General features: G+C 34.4%; 4 protein-coding genes across 5 annotated transcripts; all 4 read right to left on the bottom strand.

The window, feature by feature from the left end:
- Positions 1-247: 247 nt before the first annotated feature.
- Positions 248-5,891, bottom strand: LOC115239421 (ATP-dependent RNA helicase DHX33-like). Its single transcript, XM_029813934.1, is given in 9 exon segments — positions 248-774; positions 1,436-1,712; positions 1,889-2,087; positions 2,456-2,806; positions 3,120-3,352; positions 3,535-3,827; positions 4,322-4,646; positions 5,474-5,765; positions 5,768-5,891. Coding segments are annotated over 9 exon segments (2,256 nt in total). The 5' UTR covers positions 5,877-5,891; the 3' UTR covers positions 248-597.
- A 470-nt stretch (positions 5,892-6,361) lies between these two features.
- On the bottom strand, positions 6,362-9,574 carry LOC115239349 (major facilitator superfamily domain-containing protein 1). The gene is made up of 6 exons (XM_029813821.1): positions 9,127-9,574; positions 7,919-8,195; positions 7,418-7,834; positions 6,900-7,211; positions 6,705-6,817; positions 6,362-6,615 (listed from the first exon to the last, which is right to left on the bottom strand). The coding sequence occupies exons 1-6, from the start codon at positions 9,266-9,268 to the stop codon at positions 6,362-6,364; spliced, it is 1,515 nt and encodes a 504-aa protein (XP_029669681.1). The 5' UTR covers positions 9,269-9,574.
- Positions 9,575-10,125: 551 nt separating this feature from the next.
- LOC115239403 (chromatin complexes subunit BAP18) lies at positions 10,126-12,396 on the bottom strand. 2 transcript variants are annotated; one of them, XM_029813906.1, is made up of 4 exons: positions 12,267-12,396; positions 11,559-11,650; positions 10,661-10,759; positions 10,126-10,591 (listed from the first exon to the last, which is right to left on the bottom strand). In XM_029813906.1, exons 1-4 carry the CDS (start codon positions 12,282-12,284, stop codon positions 10,303-10,305), a joined length of 498 nt encoding a protein of 165 aa, XP_029669766.1. In that variant the 5' UTR covers positions 12,285-12,396; the 3' UTR covers positions 10,126-10,302. The 2 variants fall into 2 exon arrangements, with proteins under 2 accessions (XP_029669766.1, XP_029669765.1); XM_029813905.1 differs by lacking the exon at positions 12,267-12,396 and adding an exon at positions 12,104-12,226.
- Positions 12,397-12,725: 329 nt separating this feature from the next.
- On the bottom strand, positions 12,726-14,265 carry LOC115239402 (probable RNA methyltransferase CG11342). The gene is given in 3 exon segments (XM_029813904.1): positions 12,726-13,309; positions 13,927-14,029; positions 14,031-14,265. Coding segments are annotated over 3 exon segments (726 nt in total). The 5' UTR covers positions 14,108-14,265; the 3' UTR covers positions 12,726-12,763.
- Positions 14,266-22,829: the final 8,564 nt, after the last annotated feature.

Genomic DNA, 22,829 nt, shown 5'->3' with positions numbered 1-22,829 from the left:
TATATATATATATAGCGTAAGAAGGATGAGTATGAGGTGCGGCGAAGAGAGGATAAGGCTGCAAGAGTAAGATGCACTTAGACGTTGTATGCAACGGATACACCTTCACTTAATTACATCTCTATGTAAATTATACGGGTATTGTTACTCAAAAGGGTATTTGCACTCTGCATTAAATCGCATGAAGCAAAAAGACGGGGATGGAATTTCTAGATTCTGTCGATGTATAATACAATGCATCATATAATAATTAAAATTTTTATTAGCTGAATTCAATAACAATGCTTACTCACGTTAAAGTATATAAGTAGTAGAAAAGTGTTTCTCTTCTTGATTATACATAGCATATATCTCCAACAAAATTGCCAACATGATCGAAGATGAAATGGAACAATTGAGATCTCTGTGGATAAATACATATATAAAACGCAACGCAATAATATTTTTCCTTTGAAACTACAGTGTCATAGCTATCAATATTAACACTCAAAAATCGTTGCGTCGACACATTTATCCGATGGCCTCAATTGTCCCGTTTTATCTCGTGTCAACAAAAATAAGCTCTGTATAAATAACGACGTAGCATAAAAAATTGCGTCAGCCGTGTTTCCCAGGGCCGATGTTCTTTTGTGTCAACCACGCCGGGTCGATGACAGACAAACCGCGAAGGTAACATCTTCCGGTGGCTACAACTTCTGTGAACAGCAGCAACGGCAGCTTTGTACCATGCAACGTCGAAGAAGGATGTATGGTTACCGGCTGCTTCGAGTACACCTATGTTGAATGCGTAACACAATTAAGGGAAATTCTCTTGTTTGCCGCTGTAGGAACCTCGAGCGAGACAGAAATACTGGCAAAAGCTAATGAAGAAGAATATGGAGGCAAAAATGACTTGATATAGTTGTGACGTACATATATCCTGCGCGTATATCCATATCTTCCTTAAATCTTTGTCAGTCAAAGAAAAGAAGCAAATAGATTATAAAATGTTAAGTTTTAGTAAAAGAGGAAATAACGATCAATTTCTAACTTAATTTTAATTGCTAATTAAAATTCATTAAAATGTCTCAGGGCACAATGTGGAAAATAAATGAATACATGCAAGAGCCTCCAAAAATATATATTAATACGATAAAAGAGATTTGCTCACATAACAAAATCACTTTTAAGTATACCTGCATAGAATTATTAATTAATTCAATCATAAAATCAATCAAGTAAAGACAAATTAGCTTAGCCTTAACTCGACAAAAATTCCAGTTTTATTATAGATGTTAGTATTATAAAATTGCACTACAAATAAAATAAATTCTAAGTGAGACAAGAAAAAGGGTTAATTTTTGATGCAATATTATGATAGGGCAACAACACATACAACAATTAGGAAAATGTAGAATGAAAATATAGAAATAATATTGTGGGCAACATTACTTACCGTAACGTACGTCTGATCCCTCTGCAACTCTGCGAGGTTTTCGTAAAGTCCCTCGAGGAAAGCTTTTCTTAGCTGCTTCGTATTCGTTCCGCAGCTCGCCTTTTCCAAATTCGCACGTTCCGCCAACGCCGCAAGCTGTTGCCTTACTTCCGACGCGTACTCCAGATTTCGATGGTGCAAAAAGTTCTCGTGGCACCACACCTTTTTCTGTGTAGCACTTCGGTATGCTCGAAACACATTCAACAGCATTACGTGATCTCCCTCAGGCGAAGCAAATCTGAAAATCCCCAATGAATCGACAACATTAAACAATGATTTACTTAGCCAACTTAACAAACTGTAAAGGAAAATGCATTTTATTATATATTCTCTGTAAGTAATAGTCATAAAGATTTCATCTTGATTTTATTTTCCTTTTAGACAATAAATAGATTGTGCAAGCAAGAGCCATACCGTGAGCGTGCATTGTGAGCTTGTTCCCTTTTCGTAGGTGGATCCATAAAAATCGATTCTCCCGATAGTAAAGAAACAACCGTCAGTGCTTCCTCCAGACACCTGTGTTCCACCGACGCGAGGATCACTTTGGTAAATCGAGGATCTAATGGAAATAGTGACATCGTACGGCCAAGTGTAGTCAGCTGCGGTGGAGATCCTTTTAAAAAGGATAGAAGAACTTTATTATTTGTCTTGATTAAAGAACGATTCTCGTTATTCGCATCACGTTCAATATAATGGAACAAAGATATTACGCAAACAATCGCTAATTAATAATTTTTTTATATCCTGTTTCAATTTCAATATGAAAAAATGTCTTTTATTATATTTTTCATTTCGTTTATTAAATAAAAAAAATCAATCATTTTGTGAAAATTATGTAAACGAAATTTAATGCATTACTTTATATACATATCTAATAATTTTATATACATATCTAATGAGAATTCTCTTATTTTGTTTAACAAATAATATTTAAATATCTTCTATAACAAATAAATATACAAATATAAAAATAATTCGTACCTTTAACCGCACCTAGCTTCTCTAAACATTTCACAGCCACATCTACGCCTTCCTTAGGTGGTTTATCCATGAAATCGAAGGTAGTAATATCAACGCCAATAGCGAGCAGTTGAAGAGCAACTCCCGCGAGAGAACACCTTTGAATTTCTGGCACCGGCATGTTCTTCATTTTCTCGAATTCTTCTCGGGTGTAAGCTCTGTAACACCTACCCGGCGATTCGCGAGCGGCTCTACCCGCTCTTTGCCAGGCTTGAGCTTGTGAAATTTTTTCAACCCTCAACATGTCTAATCCCGTCGTTGGATGATGAGTTCGCGCTTTGACAACACCGGTATCGATCACATGACGAATTCCTATATTTAATTACCTTATCAATTTCTTAAATCAGAGATTTCAAATAACAATAAGTTCAATAATCGCGAAGGTTATGAATTAAAGCAAACGTAATAATTTATAACATAGTTAATATCGCAATACATGTATACTCATTTTCATTATTCCTAAAAAAGACATTCGAAAATAAATTTTCTTTATATTTTATAATCTTATAATTATTTGATTTTGTTTTTATAAAAAAACTTCAGCGCTAATAAAAACGTTTATTATTTTCCATATTTTATTAAAAAATAAAATAATGAGAGAAATAAAGAGAGCCTATATACATACCACCAATCGTGACAGATGTCTCAGCGACGTTTGTCGACAATACTAATTTCCGCATTCCCGGTGCCGAAGGTTTGAAAGCCTCTAACTGTTGGTGAGTGGGCAGCGCTGCGTATAAGGGAAAAACTTTTAGCGCCGGATACTTCTGTTCATCCAATTGTTTAGCCACTTGTCGGGCGGCTACCACGGCTGCTTCTATTTCTTCTTGACCAGTCAAGAAAATCAGAATATCTTCACTGGAAAATAAAAGCCAAAGACCAAATGATATTAGCAATATTGTTGTACAATAACATATTCTTGTGTGGATTCTCACACAAGATCCTAGTTCTGATTTATTTTAGAATAGACACTTCACTTTCATGTACATAATGTAAACATATTTCATATTCCGTATTAGAATTACAAGTGTAATACTTACTTTGCAGGTACCTGACGATGAATTTGAAACGCCGTAACTAGTGCGGCAAATGCATAGTCCTGTTGCGTGGAAACTGCATGAAAAATTCTCACGGGATATTGACGGCCCTCCAGATACAACGCAGGTGCCTGGAAGTACTCTTTGAATTTATTAGGATCCATCGTGGCTGACATAATCAGAAGTTTCAAGGGCGGTAGGTTCTTTAACTTTCGCAAATTCTGCGCTCGTCTCGTCACTCCGAATAGAACGTCGGTCTGTACAGATCGCTCGTGAGCTTCGTCGAGTATCACTACCTGTCGTAAATTTATGAACTTTATTGTTCTATATCATAAAATTATAATTACACAATTAGATAGCAAAAAGAAAATTGCATAAAAATGCTGAAAGAGAGTTGTACAAATTCTTTAATGTATTTTTTTTCTCCATAAATATTTAATTAAAAGTTGTCGTTAAACTTCTAAAGAAATAACAATAATTTAAATTTCATCATTTATTAAAAATATTTAAATATTTAAATCTTTTATCTTTAAGTATATTAAATATTCGATAGAATAAACTGATTATATCGATTTCCGATTTTCTGAGAAAATTAAAGAAAATTTATAACATTAACATATATAAAATGCAATAATTCTAAAATGTTTCATATACAATTAGTAAAGAATTTCAGCTCTTTCCGAAAAAGGATATTGCCGAAGGATCAAACTCTTTATTTATCACTATCTCCGGATATACATTTGCGCCTTTTTTAATAATGTTATCTTAGTAATAATTATATATAATGTACCGAATAATCTGACAGGATCTCATCAGTCATCGCCTCTCGCACCATCATGCCGTCCGTTAGATATTTTATCTTCGTATGCGAGGAGGTGCAATCCTCGAAACGTACGCAGTAACCCACCAATTTTCCCAGCTTCACTCCCTGTTCTTGAGCAACTCGGCGCGCTATACTGACGGCCGCTATCCTGCGTGGTTGCGTAATGCCGATGCAGCCAGACGTGCCGGCTATACCGGTCTGGAGTAACAACTGCGGGATCTGCGTGGTCTTACCGCTGCCGGTTTCGCCTATTATAATTAGAGTAGTGTGCCGGCGTATCTCTTCCAATAATCTGAAAATCCACAAGCGCGATCGCTCCATTTAAACAATGATTCGAAGACAAATAGATGATAATATTATAAATAATAATATTGTATATAATGATAGAATACTATAATACACATAAAATGTATTTTGTATTCATTAATAAAATATTTATTATTATTTTTACTGCAGAGAAACACAATCATTGGCGCTTTATATGTGTATACATAAATTAGGCAATATTTTCACATAAATAGATTCTGTAAAAAAATAAAAAGTAAATAAAAAATATATACACAGTAGTTTCCTCTAAGAATAAATATTGCTTGCTCAAATGAGATATATTCATAAGAGTGAATAAAAAACTCTAATGTTTTATTCCGTTTTAGCTTACGGAATTATAAATTGTTTCATATGCGCAATACATTAATAAAATATAATATTGTCAAAAATTAATAATTTCAGAATTTTAAAATTAACCGGCGATTTTTAAAGTTAACGATTTTTTAAAAGCTGGTTCTTAAACTTTTTTACAGATTGCATCAATGAATCTAATTATTTGATCAACAAAATTATCAGTACTCGCGTGCGAGTATCTACCTTATCGAACAGGAATGAATATATATATATATATATATATATATATATATATCAGAGTTTCCCCTTCTCTCTCTCTTTTTCTCTCTATTGACTAAACACTTGTAAAGCTTGTATGTACACTGTATTCCTCCATTTTGAAACATCCTGTATACACTGCGTGTACACAAATAAACGTCATTGTCTTATATATTTATATCGACGCATATGACAGTATGACACGTGAAAGATATATCAAAGAAAGGAACGTGGTCTTACCTTTTACGATGCATGTAGACGGGCAATGATTTTCTCCGCTGATGCACACTAACGTTCACCTTATCGTTGGTCTTTGTTGTCTTCGTAGAATTGTTGCACTGGTTATTTTCATTCATTTTTTGCACTTTATTGGATTTTTCGTGAAACACGACAGTATTGGGCCGTTTCATGGCCATCTTGGACGACTTCCCCATCACGTTGTACTTGGAATCTGCGTCGTCGTGGACCCTCATCTCGTAAACTCCTCGTGCGCGAATATGCGAAATATCGTTCGCAGCACGATCAGTAGAGTACCATCAAACACGTGTTGCACACTACAGCTGTTTCTGCATCGCTTCTTGAACTTGAACGCCCTCTCGGCAAATATGGCAGTAGGACTGTAGCAATCATGGGACTTTTGCATACTGTGTATTGGATGCAGTGATGCGCAAATAAAAATCACTATGTTACGTATTTCTGGAAAAGCGGGAAATTTTGATTAATTATAGTTTGAGAATAAACGAAACCACCTGTATGCAAGAGACAATGACTGCGTTCCGTAATTCATTGGCAGTAATTCCAGAACGCACACACAGCTATAATATTACAGCAAATAATTATACAATATACATCTTTTAAAATAATCTTCTCTAAGAAAAATATCAAATTATTTTCTAATACTTAAAAAAATATAATATTGATTATAATATTGAATTTCTCTGTAAAAAATGATCCAAATAAAAATTATACAAGAAGCTTCTATTTCATGAAGTTATAAATTCTTGCAATTTTCAGGATTAGGGATTTAGCTTCGCACAATTATTGTTTCAATACATGATTTTCTTTTTTTACAGAGCTTCTATATATATATGTGAATTATAAAATGACATATATATATATATATGTATCTTAAAATAGATTTACCATTGCACCAATGCGAGACAAATAACGGTTTCGTATACTGATATCAGATTGTGGTTGCATAAGACTATCCGCTGAGAAATCCGATGTACACTCCGACGACAATAATTTTTCTCGTTCTAAACTCTCCGGCGTACATCGAAGTGTCTCATATCGTTCTCTTTGTCCTGGTGTCATATTGAGATAACCACTGCTTGTTGCTATGTCCGATACCCAGATTGCACCAGCGGTTATCAACGAAACTGATTGCAATAAGTAAAATATATTTTGCGTTACAACACACAAAAATGCGCGCTAACTATTTGGATTTCAAATTTACAAAAATGCTCACCCCAAAGCCAACCGAGGAAGAACATCTCGAGCATTAAATATCCTCCTTTGTCAACAATTATGCCAGCTACGATTGATACTACAGCAAGACCTAAATTTTGTACAGACTGTGCTCTGCAAGAAAGCAGATTATATATCAATATTTTCTTTACTATTAAGCATTATTCCGCTACAATGAGCAATAAATTGTGCTTACATTCCATAAGCAGTACCAAGTTGATGCTCTGGTGTGACAAGAGCAATTAAAGGCCATAAACTGCTAGCGAGCATGGAATATGCTAATCCCATGAGAACCATACACACATAGGGACTCAAATAGGTAAATGCGAGCAATCCATGTGCAAGGATAGTCACACAGATACTAATAAACACCCATGATACATTTTTCCCTGTCCTATCTACTAAGTAACCTAACACAGGTGACCATATCGCCGATATAGAATAAACGAGAGAATTCACCGTGTTTGCAGCAGATGGATCATATTCATATTTCCGTTCGAAAAATACTCTAAAAAAATTAATGAAATATTAACTCATTTTCTAATATGTAAAATTATAAATGAAGAGTAAGAGTAGTTAGTTCCTACTCATATGGAATGAATCGCGTAATATAATATCGTTATCAACATTATTCTAAAAAATATTTTACACGCTTGACTAATACGATTTGAAAATCATTTTATATAATAAGTGTTTACGCTATCATGCACTTACTTTCCCAAAGCGATAAAGGGGAATATTGCAACATAGTAAGCAATGCAAATGAGCGCAATCAACCAAAAGATCGGCTTAAAATCCTTGACGTCCTTCAGACTAACAACTTGCGGTTCTTGTCCCTCTCCTCGTCGGAGCAATCTTTCAGCGCGTTTGTCCATGAAGCCTAATATACACGCGCATATCATCGACATTACGCAAGTTCCAGCAGCGAGAAAGAGAACTACGCCGATGCACTCTGGGCCCTTATAATATTTAGATACATAATTGTATATTGGCTCCATTACTAAAAAGTTTACGGTCGATCCTACTCGCGCAAAGCTCAATTGCAGTCCAAACACCATGTTTAATTCTTTACCTTTGAACCAAAGGACTGCGTAACTGTTCTGGGCAACTGCCAATGATTCTGCACCGATTCTGGAAGGAAAGAAAAAAATAGTTTTTGATTCTATGATTTATAAAAGGATACGCAATAATTGTAATACTTAAATAGATACATACCCAAAGACAAATCGGCCGAGCATCATTAGCCAAAAAGCATCAAAAAAGGCACCGCTTGCAAAAATGATTTGGCCAATCAACGTGAGTCCCATATATATCATAGTACCTAACCGAATTCCAAAGACACTGTCCAATAAAAATCCACCAATAAAGCACAAAATGACATTCGGCCAGGAATATATGGAATATAGCAAAACAAATGTGCTAGTTGACATGTGTAAGTCAGTTTTAAAATTATCCTGTAATGCTCCAGGATTATCAAAACAAAAGTACGATCCTGAAATAAAGGATAAATATCTATTGAGAAGTATTTGCTAGAGCATAATCTTGTAAAGAGAGAGAGAAACACATTTCTTAAAAAGAAATTTATACAATAATCTTCTACAATTAGACAAATTAAAATGTTATTTGCTAAAAGATTTACAGTTCATTAAATGAAAGTAGTATTATCACATATGCATAATTTCATTATGTGTCATAAATTCTAATATCACACAATATATGGCAAATACTGAGAAAAGCATGATAAATCATACAAAGAGAACATTCATGATATGCCTTATCTAAGCAGTGTGTTAAATTTTGCTCTGTAATTAATAATGCATTTAAGAAAGCATATAAGAGAGCATATAAGAGAGAATGCAAACAATTTCAATTGCATTCCAACTAATTTTTTGTTTGTTTGTATGTCTTTATTTTTAATTTCAGCTATTAAATTGCAACTAAAAATTTTATTATAAATATTTATAAAAAAAACAAAAGAAAAACAAGCAAAGCATTAAATAAATATTATTATGTACCACTTTTTTTTATAAATGTGGTTAAAAGAGGTTATCTACATTCCCATCAAATATTAGAAATCTTAATATTAAATAAGTGCAACATATAAAAATCAATATTAAAAAATGTATATTGCACACAAAAGAAAACTCAAGAATTAGATAGTTTCATTTAGAATAAAATGCATTTTTAAATAAAGGTATATCCCAAGTAATATATAAATACAAAGATCGCGAGAGAGTCTGAAACGCAGAATGAAATTCCGCGATAGCAAACGAAATATTCATCGATTCATCCCGTTCGTCGTTATCGACGCGATAACAATTCGCTCTTTTGACAGTGACACCGTTTCAGCTGTGAGATGACAGATAAAGAAGCGACGCGTTGCCGAGTAAACAACGCATCCGCGAAGTTACGTCAGTTCATACCGAATCCGAGTAGACACATGAGCGCCAGGCCCAAAAATCGGTAGGGCATTCTCTTGGGACTGCAACATCCTTGTAGGGCTATCTCGTCTTCGGACCTGTTCATTTCAGTACTAGCGGAGTTTTCCGCTACGACTCCCTCCATGCTTCGTTGTTATGGTCTGTTGCTTTGTTGTCGTCCAATATCGGAAGAGTTTATACGTTACATATGTCAAATTCAGATAATCTGATGCACGTGGCGTTTTCGTTCTTTTTCTTTCACATCGCACGATTATCGAGATCGGCGGCACTGTGATCGAAGAACAACGCCGACGGACTACTCCCAATGCATCCCGCAACAGCCCAGTACCACGATTGTTGATTAATCTGTCAGTCGACGCGCGTATGCGTCATCCTACCCGAGCCCGAGACACCGAGACTCCGAGACATATCAGATGCAGGCTAGATTTTACGCGCATGTACGACAAAATCCCTATAAGGCGGGAGGAAAATGCGTACCAATGGAATGAAACGAAATAACTAATTTTCCTTGCGCCAACGTATTCTTGACGGTACGACAAAAATAATTATAATTTATTGCGCAATTTTTATAGTATAATGTTTCGATTATGTGATTCGATAAAAATTTCATGCAGAGCGTTTTCACGATTCTTCTACATTTTATTAAATTACCGTATTATTGCTCAATTGCATTCGCAATGATTCGCACATGTGGAGATTTCAATAGCAGAAACAAATCTGTAATAAATTTTATCAAATATTGTCTCAATCCATAAGAATTTTAATCATTATTTTACGATTATTGCAAGTCTTACTTTCCTTTTCTAAATATTGTAAATTGCACTTATTTTTCCAAACAAAGACTTCCTATAATCAAAATTACATTAGAAGATGAATAAGTTTTTCATATATTCAAAAAAATAAAATTCAAGTTGTATATAAGAAATCCAAGGATATCAATTCAGCATCAATTTCACCTTTTGCAAAAACAATGACATTAAATTAGATTTTTATACATTTATTGTAAAAAGGTAACTTATGAGCTTATATGCGATCGAGATACTTAAAACTAGTTAAAATTCGAACCATCAATGAACAATCAGATGATAGAAAACTTGGTATAGTCAAGTCCTTAGCTGTTTACTCAGTTAACTTAATTAATAAGTTAACTATATAAAGCTAACCAGTAACTTCCTCGGTAGCGCCTTCTTCGAATTCAAGTTTCACTTGACATTCCTCGGGAAGTCCCTCGACATCCACTTCCGTCTCAGGTGCGTTCAGCATATTGAGCGTTACTTCCGCTGATTTTCCTATTAGACTTTGATTTCCCGATGTGGACTGCTGCTTAACGACCTGTTGCTGAACTAATGTCGATTGTTGTGCTTGCTGAGGAAGAATCTGTTGTTGCCTGACGGATATTCCGGCTTCTTCGAACGCCTTTTTCTTCAGGGTGGTCCGTATCTGAGAACTGGAAAAGAGAGCAATATGTTTGCTGTAAAATTCAGGCCTACCTCAATGGCAGCCTTTGGAAACTTACACCGTCCGACTCTTGATGTGCTCGCTTATTCTGTTCAACTCTTCGCTGAAAGCCCTTACTGAGTGACGGAGCATCTCAATGTCCTCCTCAGTCCATTTACTATTGAGGGGGATAGGAAATTATGAAAAGAGCATGGGGTCTATAATAGTTATACAGAATAATACTCTGATGGTGTACACTGCATATTTATTGAAAACAAGAAAAACTACTTTGTGATTATCTTGGGCCGTGTTCCAATATTACTGCCAGTATTGAAAATCTATAGTGTACGTTACATAAACTATAGATTTTCAATACTGGCAGTAATATCGGAACGCAATATTGATTACACATTGAAAATAATCTATTCGCGCGATATAATAACCAAAACTAATTATTTAAATAGACAAGAGCGAATTAAAATAGGAACTAATCTTTTTATAACATTCTATAGAAATCTATAGAATAATAAACAAAAAGCAAAAAACTCCCCCCAAAAAAGATAAAAAAAAAACTTAATTCAATAACATTTGCTCATTTATTCTCATAAACATCTCTGATCAGTTTTCTAATCCAAATCGTAAACACATAATGGAAACAAAATTTAGTAATAATATGACTTCCATGAAAAATTATCAGATATCTTGCTTTGCCCTCTGCAAATTTCATGCTGGACTCTTACTTCCTATCTTTTGTCATCCTCAAAGTTTAATGTACACTATCAAAAAATCATTCCGCACTATAAACATCGTCATAATAATCATGACAAAATCATAAATTTTTCATGTAACTTTTACTTGCTATATTAGAGACGGTTGTTATTTTCATACATCCTGATAAGATTAGAAACTTATATTTTTCTACCACTAAACAATATTCCATTTTATAGGTCGCAATAATATTTTCATATTTAACTTACCCTGCCAGCGAGTCTGACGTTGGATGCAGCTGCATTGTGAGTTCACCCAGCTTGTTAAAGGCCACACCAGCTGCGGTGAAGATTTCACCCACCTAAAAGCAAATAGAATTTAAGTTTTTTTTTTTCTAACTGTTATGTGTGTATTCGTTGTTAATAATAACTACATTAAAATTTCTCTCATCATCCATTATGGTTAATATCATGTTAATACAATGTTATAGATAAAAGTTATCTAAAGATGAACTGCGAATTGTTAATGTTTCAAACTTTTTCTTTCTTCTTAGTTGTAAATATAGAAATTATGAACAGACATAATGCAGCACACAAATATAAAAAAAAAAAATTGTAACCACAGAAAGTGTAAGCATCACCGGCATATAATTGCTTAACCTAACGATATTTATTACGTTTTTTTTTTATACAAACTGTATAATATATTTTAAATACAATACGATCACCATGCAAACATCGAATTTATTAATTAAAATATTTTTACAAAAAAGTACAAAATTGTAGAATGAATTAAATAAAACCCTTCAACATAACATCGATATAAAAATCTGCGATTTCCTCGAGTTGGGGGCTTTATTTGAAACATTTCTTTTATTCCTGGATTTCTTCAGCATCGCACACGACTCGCGAAAAAGATTTGAAACATGAAATACAAAGAAACTGATCAAATTCATTAACAATGGCTTTTATATTCACCTTGCTCGCAGAGTTCATGTTGTTGTTATTGTTGTTATATTCGATCACAACCGTTCCAACGATAGTGACATGGAGGCGACATTAGTACTCCGTTACCGCCATCTCGTGTCTTTTTTGCGAATCTCGTTCGCTAATTTTGTTCTGTTTTACCGTTACTTGTGTCAAAAATCTTTACATATCCTATATTGACTATTTTACTTATTCGATAAGATTATACTTCGTATAAATATTTGTACATTGTGCATTAATATTGAAAATTGGGAGTTTAGGCAGTAGATCTCTTTTTAGAAATCCTATTTTCTTAAAAAATGCATCTCGTTTATAATAGGAATTAAATTGTATACGAAACACAAGTTATCTATTTATCATGTACATTATTTTTTTATCTTCTTTAATAAATCTCTTTTTTCTTTTTTAATCATAATATAAAAAATGTAGCAACTTTTTTTCTTAAAAGGAATTGATCCCTTTCATAAAACGAGTTGATTTTACGATCGCTACTTTCTTTCGTAAATCAAAAGCGTGCGTCCCCAATCGTTACCCGCGGTGACGGTGACTTTTCGAAAATCGCACAGCCTGGTCAAAATATCCTCAATATGCTGCGTCGGATTGCCGGTGTATTTTAATTCCTTCAGCAACGGAAAGTCCTCCGATTTCACTCTTCGCAGCCTTCTCGACGCGTTTCTGTAACATTTCCAAGGCTGCGGCTCGATAACGATCATTTCCGATAAATCGCAAGCTTTTCGTAGAAATTCTTCCAGACCGTCATCGCCATGATTTAGATGAATCCACATAGTGATCGAGAAGCAGAACACCACGTCGAATCGTGTCTTGTGAAGCTGCGCCAGATGCTTCCTCAACGTCTCGCCGCAATCATCGGACAAAAAATCCAGACACTCGAAGGTCAGGCGATCCGGGCGCCGATTACCTTCGCGCGCTCTCTCGATCAGAATCGGATCGAGATCCACACCGATTAAAGAAATCTCGGGTTGATCTTGGGACATAGTCTTCTCGAGGAAGTCGTATAACATGTATGTGAGATTCTGCAAAACGAGTCGTTAAGTAGAATTAAATATAAATATACAAGATATATTTAGATACGTTCTTTCAGTCACAGATCGCAAAGTCAGATTTAAAATTTATATTTACTTGGCAAAAATTTTGTGGAAAATTTGTCGTATTTTTTTTAATTGTCATTATTAAATAAATTTAAAAGTTATATTTAATTCTTTTAGACTGACTTTTGTTTTCTTAAAATAAAATATAGCTAATATTAATTGAAGAAGAGAAAAGAAATTGTTATTAATATAATAAAGACAGCACTTCAAAAATCATAAATTGATGGCTTATACACATTAGTTAATGTCAATTCTTCTTAATAGAATTTTCGTCTCAAATTATCTGAAATGGAAAAGGAAGCACGATATTTGCGCCATATAATTAGGAAAACACTTTAATAGGTAGAAAGAAGAACGAGCACACATGCAGGAAATTTCTATAACAAGGACACAAAAGATACGAATTCCGGAAACGGATGACGCGCGACCGCTACCTGAAAAGGGATAACTCGACTCAAAATTAGACGCGCCGTTTGTAGTTTCAGATCACGAAGGCCAAGTCTCATCCCGTTTTGGATCCCCGACAGATGTGCCGTTCTTACCCCGGCGTTACAGCCGACGTCTAGACCCATGTATTTCCGGGCCGGATGAGCGTCCCGTCGTCGCTGCCACACGCCACGCGGAAGTTGCCGCACGCGCTCTTCCTTGGTAATAATTTATGAAGTTCCCGTGTCTGATAGCGCCCGGATCCGTTTTCTCGCCGCTACTCCCGTCGCCGCTCATTGTGTATTAAAAAAAAAAAACAAAAACTGGAACATACAAAATATATGGAAATATTATTACGCGCTAATTGTAAGTGACTTTTCTTGTCTGAATATAAATATAATGATGAGCGTATTAAATAACTCCGAATATGTTTACGCGATATAATCTATTAGATATTAGATTCATCAATATTAATATTAAAACTTGGAAATAATGAAACATATCATGTGCACATATTTTACTAAGGAAATAATAATAAAATTAAAGTAATTTTATTTTCCGCTGTATAAAACGGAGAGAAACTCACAGTGATTTTAAAGCATATATGCGTGATTTCTAAAATCAAGCAGAGATCAAATATTTAATACGATAGGAGAATGGATTTCTATCACAACTCAATTCTTTTTTAATTCTCAGTTTAATGTATGGCAGAAATGTAGTGCAATGTTGAGTATAATATTGCAATAGTATGTATACGATCGTGGGTGACGACGGCAATGACGACGTTAACAAGCGACAAAGAGACGGAAAGAGTATTAGTGGAGAAGAGGAGAAGAGAGGGAGAGAGAGAGGGGAGAGGGGGGTGGAAGAGGAAGGGAGAGAGAAAAGAGAACAGAGGCTACGAGAGAAGGTCAGGGGGACCAAAAGCGGAAGGATTGAACGGTTAATTCGTGTCCGCGACCTAAATAATTGTAACCTTCCATTAAGAGACGACGGACCGTGGAAGATTATCGATAGATTATTTTAACTGTGAATGATCTGTCATTGACAACTCTGAAAAGAAACTAAAAAGCAATATTAAAGAAATACTGAAAAAAATTATCAAAATTAGACAAGATATTAAAAGATACCAAAGTTTATATAGAGCAAACTAAAATAATTTAAAATAATAAAAAAAAAAAAATGTTTTGCGTAGAACACAAATCAAATACTCTTCTTTTATCCATTGTTAAAGATTGAGAAGCTTTATTTAGAAAAAAAGATATAAGCAAGCTAATTGTAAGTGACTTTTCTTGTCTGAATATAAATATAATGATGAGCGTATTAAATAACTCCGAATATGTTTACGCGATATAATCTATTAGATATTAGATTCATCAATATTAATATTAAAACTTGGAAATAATGAAACATATCATGTGCACATATTTTACTAAGGAAATAATAATAAAATTAAAGTAATTTTATTTTTCGCTGTATAAAACGGAGAGAAACTCACAGAGATTTTAAAGCATATATGCGTGATTTCTAAAATCAAGCAGAGATCAAATATTTAATACGATAGGAGAATGGATTTCTATCACAACTCAATTCTTTTTTAATTCTCAGTTTAATGTATGGCAGAAATGTAGTGCAATGTTGAGTATAATATTGCAATAGTATGTATACGATCGTGGGTGACGACGGCAATGACGACGTTAACAAGCGACAAAGAGACGGAAAGAGTATTAGTGGAGAAGAGGAGAAGAGAGGGAGAGAGAGAGGGGAGAGGGGGGTGGAAGAGGAAGGGAGAGAGAAAAGAGAACAGAGGCTACGAGAGAAGGTCAGGGGGACCAAAAGCGGAAGGATTGAACGGTTAATTCGTGTCCGCGACCTAAATAATTGTAACCTTCCATTAAGAGACGACGGACCGTGGAAGATTATCGATAGATTATTTTAACTGTGAATGATCTGTCATTGACAACTCTGAAAAGAAACTAAAAAGCAATATTAAAGAAATACTGAAAAAAATTATCAAAATTAGACAAGATATTAAAAGATACCAAAGTTTATATAGAGCAAACTAAAATAATTTAAAATAATAAAAAAAAAAAAATGTTTTGCGTAGAACACAAATCAAATACTCTTCTTTTATCCATTGTTAAAGATTGAGAAGCTTTATTTAGAAAAAAAGATATAAGCAATAAGCATAATTTAAAATCTAACTCCAAAAAGCGGTGATTGATTAAAATTATTTTTACATCGATAAAAGTTTTATATGTCAAACAAATTTAAAAAGATGTGGATCTTTTATTTACAAGATTATTTACGGTACATAAAAAATACATTACCCAGAATATTTCACTAAACCGAAATATATTCATTGTCTAGAAAAATCGAAATTTTTAGTCTTCACAGGTTTATTCGTCACTTTTGCGCTTTATCCTTGATCCTATTCGTTTTATCCTCTATTTTCTAACGGTGTCAAAAGAGAGAGAACAAAAGGCTAATCCGAAAAGCGTCCATCCAGCAGAAAATCACTTTTGTCTATTTTTGCGAAGTCACACAACGGACAATATATGATAATACCTTTTCAGGAGACGCCTTTCCGCCGAAGATTCGGTAAATATTGAATCCGATACGGCACGACAGGGAGGCGGTCCATCGATCTTTCATTGCGTTGCCAAATCCTTTCGAGGTATATATACGGATTGCTAAATCCGAGCCGAGATCGTGAGGGCACGGTACCCACGTGCGCATATGTGTGCTCACGATTGTGTACCAACACATTACCACACATTGCCTGGCGCGGTAAAATTTATCGAATTAAGAAGGCGATTGGATTCCAGGCTCCTCGCGCCTTCGTGAGAACACATAGGCGAGCCCTCGTTGTCTTATGCGTTCCGATTCGTGAAGGAATTGCTCGTTACTTGCGTAATCGTTTTGTCAGTGTTAATCGTAATCATTATAGCGGGGAAAACGATACACAACTTGCTTGGTGCCTAATTACCTCGCGTCGTGTGTCTGCGATTATAGTTCAACGTAATTAGCCGAATAATTCTGGACTTGTATGGCGATTTAGCGCGGAATTTCTTGCGGGAGAGTATATAATGAGTATCTCTATATCGTCGATTGCAACGAGTATTATGACCTGCCTGTATACATCTGCGCATGGATTGCATCAGTGACATTGGCGCTGATATGACCTCATTTGCGTCACAGATGCATATGTTAGTTGAAAAAAAGCACCTAAGCGAAATTTCAATTTCTCAACTGTCGTCGCGCGTCTCGAATTTATTCAGATATTAATTAATCGTTATTCTACAAATTAAATAAACGAAAAAGCAATAAGGGTGGTCTGTGTGTATTTTTTTCAAATAGATGTACGTAAATGTATGGATGTTTCTAACAAAAGTGACAAACATTTTTTTTATAAATTCGTATAAGGAATATATTAAAGACGTTTAAGACGACAAAATAAAAAATCTTGCGACAAGAATATATATAAAATTTTATATTACAAATATAAATTACATACATGAACATGCGAAATGGATTTAGTGTTGCTCGCTTGCGTTCTTACGAAACGTAAGAGTGTTTCGGTAGAAGCATCTCACGACACGGGACATTGAACTCACGTGTGTCGTCACAAGTGCCACATAAATGACACGATCGCGATTAGTCATCTGAAATCAACATCGTCTTCGATCTCGAAAGGGAACGCCTAAGGGCATTCTCTGTCGTAACAAGCTATCATCTTGGGCAACGCGCGCATAATAATCCTGAGACGATTCGTCTCACTCGTGAGATCAGTTTCGTCTTAACGCATAATTTTCATAATGGTCTTTTCGTCATCAAATTCCAAGATTGATTTATATCTAAAAAATTAATTCCAAGATTGATTTATATCTAAAAAATCAATAAACAATTCCTCAATTATGTATATAATATAGAAACAACTAAATGTGGAAACAACGGATGCACAATTCAAATATTTCTTTCAATGAATAAAAATTCGGATACGAAAAAATTATAATAGCAATGACAAAAAGTCTCAAAATCTCCCATCCCAAAATATTTTTTGACAAGATTGCCTATTTATATAAAAACTACTATGTGCCTTTCGCAAGAGAAAAAAAACGAAGGGGTAAAAGCATCTCTTCTCATAGCGTGTGGTCGATCGGAAACCGGTCAATGGCATGGGAGAGGGGGAGGGGGAAGGGGCAGCTGCATGGACCTTTTTGCTCTGCGATCCCTTCTTTCCAGTATCGAAAAATCGTGATGTTAGCCAGAGGTTCGCTCGGAGAAGATAAAGTAAAATATGCCCCGGAAGTCGTTCGTAAAGCGATCCATTACCGCGTACATCCGGCGCATTCATTTGTCGTTTTTTCCGCGGTCCATTCATAGTAAATCCGCTTTTTCCGGATTTTCGTGTCCTATGCCGGCTATGACAAACAAATCGACGCTGAGATCTTGCCGAGATCTCCCGACGACAACGCGCACGACAAAAGGCGGACACCTTGTTTAAGCCGCTTCGAAAGGGGCGTTCCGGGGTGCGTACGGTTACCTTGAAAAATATCGGTATTACCTCGAGAGAACAAGCCGATTGCCGCCACGTGCGTGCGTCTTTCGATTCTCCGCACGGTGAATCGACCGTGCAGTTAACCGCGCAAACGACTTAATCCTTCATCAAAGGTTGTGTTTTCTTTTTTCTCCACTTTTCGCGATCCAAGATATATCCCTTTCAAAAATACTGTTAGCTCAAAAGATATTTAAACATAAAACTGTTTTACAAAATAAAATCCATAGATGCAAACGTATATACCTAAATCTTTTTTTATTATAGGAAATATTATTATATGTAATATTATTTCTCTTTTAATTAATAGATTGAATTACAAGATTGAATATAAAAAAATAAATGCTGCATTTTCTTAAAACTCCTTATCTCTCAAATGTTGCACTATATAAAAAAACGATATACATATATGTATGTTATCTATCTTCCTGTTTACATTAGCCGAAAACACGAAGGCTAGCATTTATCATTTTACGTAACAAAATTTCGCAAAGCCGACTAGTATCTTCTTAATATGATTAAATATTTCCTTGAAACAATGATATTCTTTCGGATTTTCTGATGAATCAGGATTTTTTTTTTTTTTTTTTTTATGTATATAACATTCGTCGCGAGACATAAATTAAGTAAAAGAAATTTGATATATACATACACAGAATGCTTAATTATATATACAAGTATATAATGGTATTAATAATAAATATCTTTCTCGAGCTAATCGCAATTTTTTAGAAACGGTTAGACATCTCCCTGGAATTCATTTATGCGAACGTTGCAACGTACCGTACCGGAAGCGTATCATATAGCGGATGACGCGACTTCCGGGACGCGACCTTAAGAATTCCAATTCTCATCGCTCGGTATCGTCGAAATCCGTTTACTCAGCCGCTTCCAGTATTTTCATTGCTCATTGTCAGTCCGGTTTCAACTCGTATTGTTGTCATTTCACCGTTCTCGCTTTTATCGGAGAACGTTCTTGCACGTCCTGAAACTTATCTGTCTATATAATTCGACGACATTGTTCATAATCGCGATAAAAGCAAAATAAATCGCGATAAATGACACTATAGTTGATACTTTCGCACTAGATTCAAGGCTTTAAATTATATTATATCAGGTGATTGCATAAGTTCGTGCCCGATTTAAATATAAACTTCAATAGATTATATTTTAGAGATAACACTTTTATTAATCAATTATATAGTCTCCATTCTTTTCTACAATGGTTTTCCAACGATCTATAAGCTTGTCGATTCCATTTTTGAAGAAAAAACTTGGTTTTTCTTGAAAAAAGTTTGTAAGGTGGTTTTCAACAGCTTCCTCGGAATTGAGATTCTTGCCATTTAAACTATTCTGCAAAGACCGGAACAGATAAAAATCTGAAGGCGCAATATCTGGAGAATATGGCAGGTGCTGCAGAATTTCCCATTGCAACTCCTGCAATTTTCGCAGCGTCTGTTGAGCGACGTGTAGCCTAGCATTGTCGTGGTGGAAGATGACGCCTTTTCGATTGGCCAAAATCGGACGTTTTTCTCGAATAGCTGCAGCGAGTCTAGTTAGTTGCTCACAGTACTTGTCCGCCGTGATTGTTTCGCCGCGTCGGAGCAGCTCAAAGTAAATAATTCCCTTGCGATCCCACCAAACACACAGCAACACCTTCATCGGATGCAAGCCAGCCTTTGCTTACGGGTTCTGCTCCTTCAGCTGCTGTTTTCCATGTCCTCTTTCGCTGTACGTTTTTGTAGAGAATCCACTTTTCATCGCCTGTTACCATTCGATCTAAAAAAGGCTCTTTTTTGTTACGCTCGAGAAGAGAAAGAGCCACAGTCATACGGTTTAGCTTATTCCTTTCAGTCAGGAGATGCGGCACCCATGTATCAAGCTTGGAAACGTATCCAAGCTTTTTTAAATGACGAAAAGCGGTTGAATTATCGATGTTCAGCCTCTCAGCAATATCCTCAGTTGTAATCCTTGGGTTTCTTTCCACTAAGGCATGCACAATGTCATCATCAATGCCAGAAGGCCGTCCAGAGCGGGGTTGATCCTCCATGTTGAAATCACCATTTCGAAATCTGCCAAACCACTTTTTGACTGTTCGGAGAGCAGGAGCGCGGTCCAAATAAACGGTTTGAATATTTTTTTGTGCAATCCCAACACTCACGCCTTTCCGAAATTCATATAACATTACATGCCGCAAATGCACCTTTTCGTTCTCCATTTTTAATGATTTCTCTTATGCACAAATGGACTTATCTGAACAATGTCTGACGCTAAATTGACATAAGACAACGTCATCTATTCGGTGTAAGCAACAATTACCACACGAAAACAATAGAACTCCGCCATGCAGTAACTTAATGCCATCTATGAAAATCGGGCACGAACTTATGCAATCATCCAATATATCCGTGTGAATCATTTGTGATCAGATATACTAAATATGTTTTAACTATTTTATCTTATATTAAGAGAAATTACTAAAGAGAAGTGTAGACGTGTCTTTGATATCGCGCGGCTTAAAAATCTTTTTATTTAAACGCCGATATAAAAGACGATATACCTACAATATACGTGCATACATACATATATAATAATGAACGGATGAGATACACTGATTGGATATAAAAGATTTGTACTTTATTTTGCAAAAATACTTGGTAATTTTTTACAAAAAGTTGCACAGATCATCTTAATCTTGACAACATATAGGTACGTTGTAGATGGTATATTTCTGACTAATTTACGTCTGAAATTAGATGGTGCTCTTTTATAGTTTTTGTGATATTTTAAATTGAAAATATAACTATACATATATACAAAACTAAGCCGAGAATCGTAAATCGTCATTGATGATGATTGCATGGGCAAAACAAAAAGGCAAAGCTCTTGTTTTACTCGGGTTTGAAGTGCAGAAAAAAATGAAGCTCTTTTTATGTACGCCCATGCATCGACTTTAATGTGTAAACATGCAATTAATGCAAATTTGTATTGAAACAAACTTTGTATTGAATTAAACTATCACGCTTGTTTGCATAAGCGCAACATTCTTTATTAATTTTTTAATGAATAATAAAGGATAGTGTAAATCAAATTTTTTTCAAAATTCTTTAAAACATTATCATCTTCTAAATATATGCCAAAGTCATATGTCACAGTCATATGTTAAAGTCATATATCAAAGATATGTCATATTTTTTGTTGATATATATCATTTCTACCTTACCTATATACTATGTTTTCCTATATACTATAAACGTAGTTTAAAAATTATTGAATTTTAAAATCCTCTTTAACATATGTCAAGATTAAGTATTGTACAAATTTTTGTAGAGAATTACGAAATACTTTTTCAAAGAATAATATCATCATATATAGTTGTAAATTTGGTCTAAAAAGCATTTTAATTTTGTTTAATATTTTGTTCTTAGAAAAATTTTACAATTTTCTAAAATAATATGGAGAAAAAGAGCATTTCGGAAAAAGAAACATTTTTAAAATATATTGTTATTGAAGTATATTACAAACCATACAATTTCCGCTTCTGAAATATAAATAATTTTAAAATAATTTCAGTGATATTTATAATTCCTATAAATTTAGACTGTTAAAAAATACAAAAAATCGATACTTAATGATTCATTCTGACTTGATATGTGTTTGGAAATACGTCGACCTTTAATTTTTCATAATTAAATTGATTCTCTTATTTACGAATGCGCTCGAGTTTTCCCTGAATGGGAAGTAAACGCATGATGGTATTATGTTTGTTCTTTTTATTGAATCGTCCCGGATCGAATTTATATTGATTGGGATTGCATTCCGCATCATAGTGCATATCAAGCATCGATATATAAATTAATGTATTCTTGTCCAGAACGAGATTCAGATCAAACTAGATTCCGCATTTGATCGATATTCGTCATCGTGCATTCCAAGAACACGGCAATGTCAAACACATTTTCAAAAATATAACTATGTTAAAATAATTAGATTGACGACAATATGTGACATTTATGCACATTTTTTAAATACATTTTTCTTTTTTTTTTTTATTCTTACATATACATCAACACACATACAATATCCAAACAAACCGAAGCCTTAAAACGCCTAAACCTAATGTAAGACTCGCTTATAAATAAGACGAATATTTTAATTAAATAATTGATATTTATATTGATAATATTTGAATTTTGTTCGCTATAAAAATTCTTTGATAGTAGGGAATAATTTAAAATAATAATTTAAAATAATAATTTAAACTAATAATGTAAAGTATTCAGATAATTAAGTTATATGTGATCTTGTTCGTCGAGCGCGTTAAAGAATTCTTTTTTAAGCTTATTATAAATAAAATTATAATATTTTTTTTGTATATAGCCTTCGCGGCATATATAGTGTGTTCTTATCAACATCCGCTCTCGTTATTTGTGAGCGTCATCGTGTTTTTGCTAAGTAAGT

The sequence above is a fragment of the Formica exsecta genome, unplaced genomic scaffold, assembly GCF_003651465.1.
Source record: "Formica exsecta isolate Colony F162 unplaced genomic scaffold, ASM365146v1 scaffold38, whole genome shotgun sequence".
NCBI classification, from domain to species: Eukaryota; Metazoa; Arthropoda; class Insecta; order Hymenoptera; family Formicidae; genus Formica; species Formica exsecta.
This window is presented reverse-complemented; position numbering and strand designations above follow the sequence as displayed.

Coding starts and splice junctions, on each gene's coding strand:
- LOC115239403 (XM_029813905.1), bottom strand. CDS start 12,184: ATGCTGAAGAAATCCAGGAATAAAAGAAATGTTTCAAATAAAGCCCCC. Junction 11,651..12,103: donor CGCAGATTTTTATATCGATG/TTATGTTGAAGG, acceptor ATTTGCTTTTAG/GTGGGTGAAATCTTCACCGC. Junction 10,592..10,660: donor CACATCAAGAGTCGGACGGT/GTAAGTTTCCAA, acceptor TCTCTTTTCCAG/TTCTCAGATACGGACCACCC.
- LOC115239349 (XM_029813821.1), bottom strand. CDS start 9,268: ATGGAGGGAGTCGTAGCGGAAAACTCCGCTAGTACTGAAATGAACAGG. Junction 8,196..9,126: donor CATGTGTCTACTCGGATTCG/GTATGAACTGAC, acceptor CCTTTATTTCAG/GATCGTACTTTTGTTTTGAT. Junction 6,616..6,704: donor CTTCCTCGGTTGGCTTTGGG/GTGAGCATTTTT, acceptor TATTGCAATCAG/TTTCGTTGATAACCGCTGGT.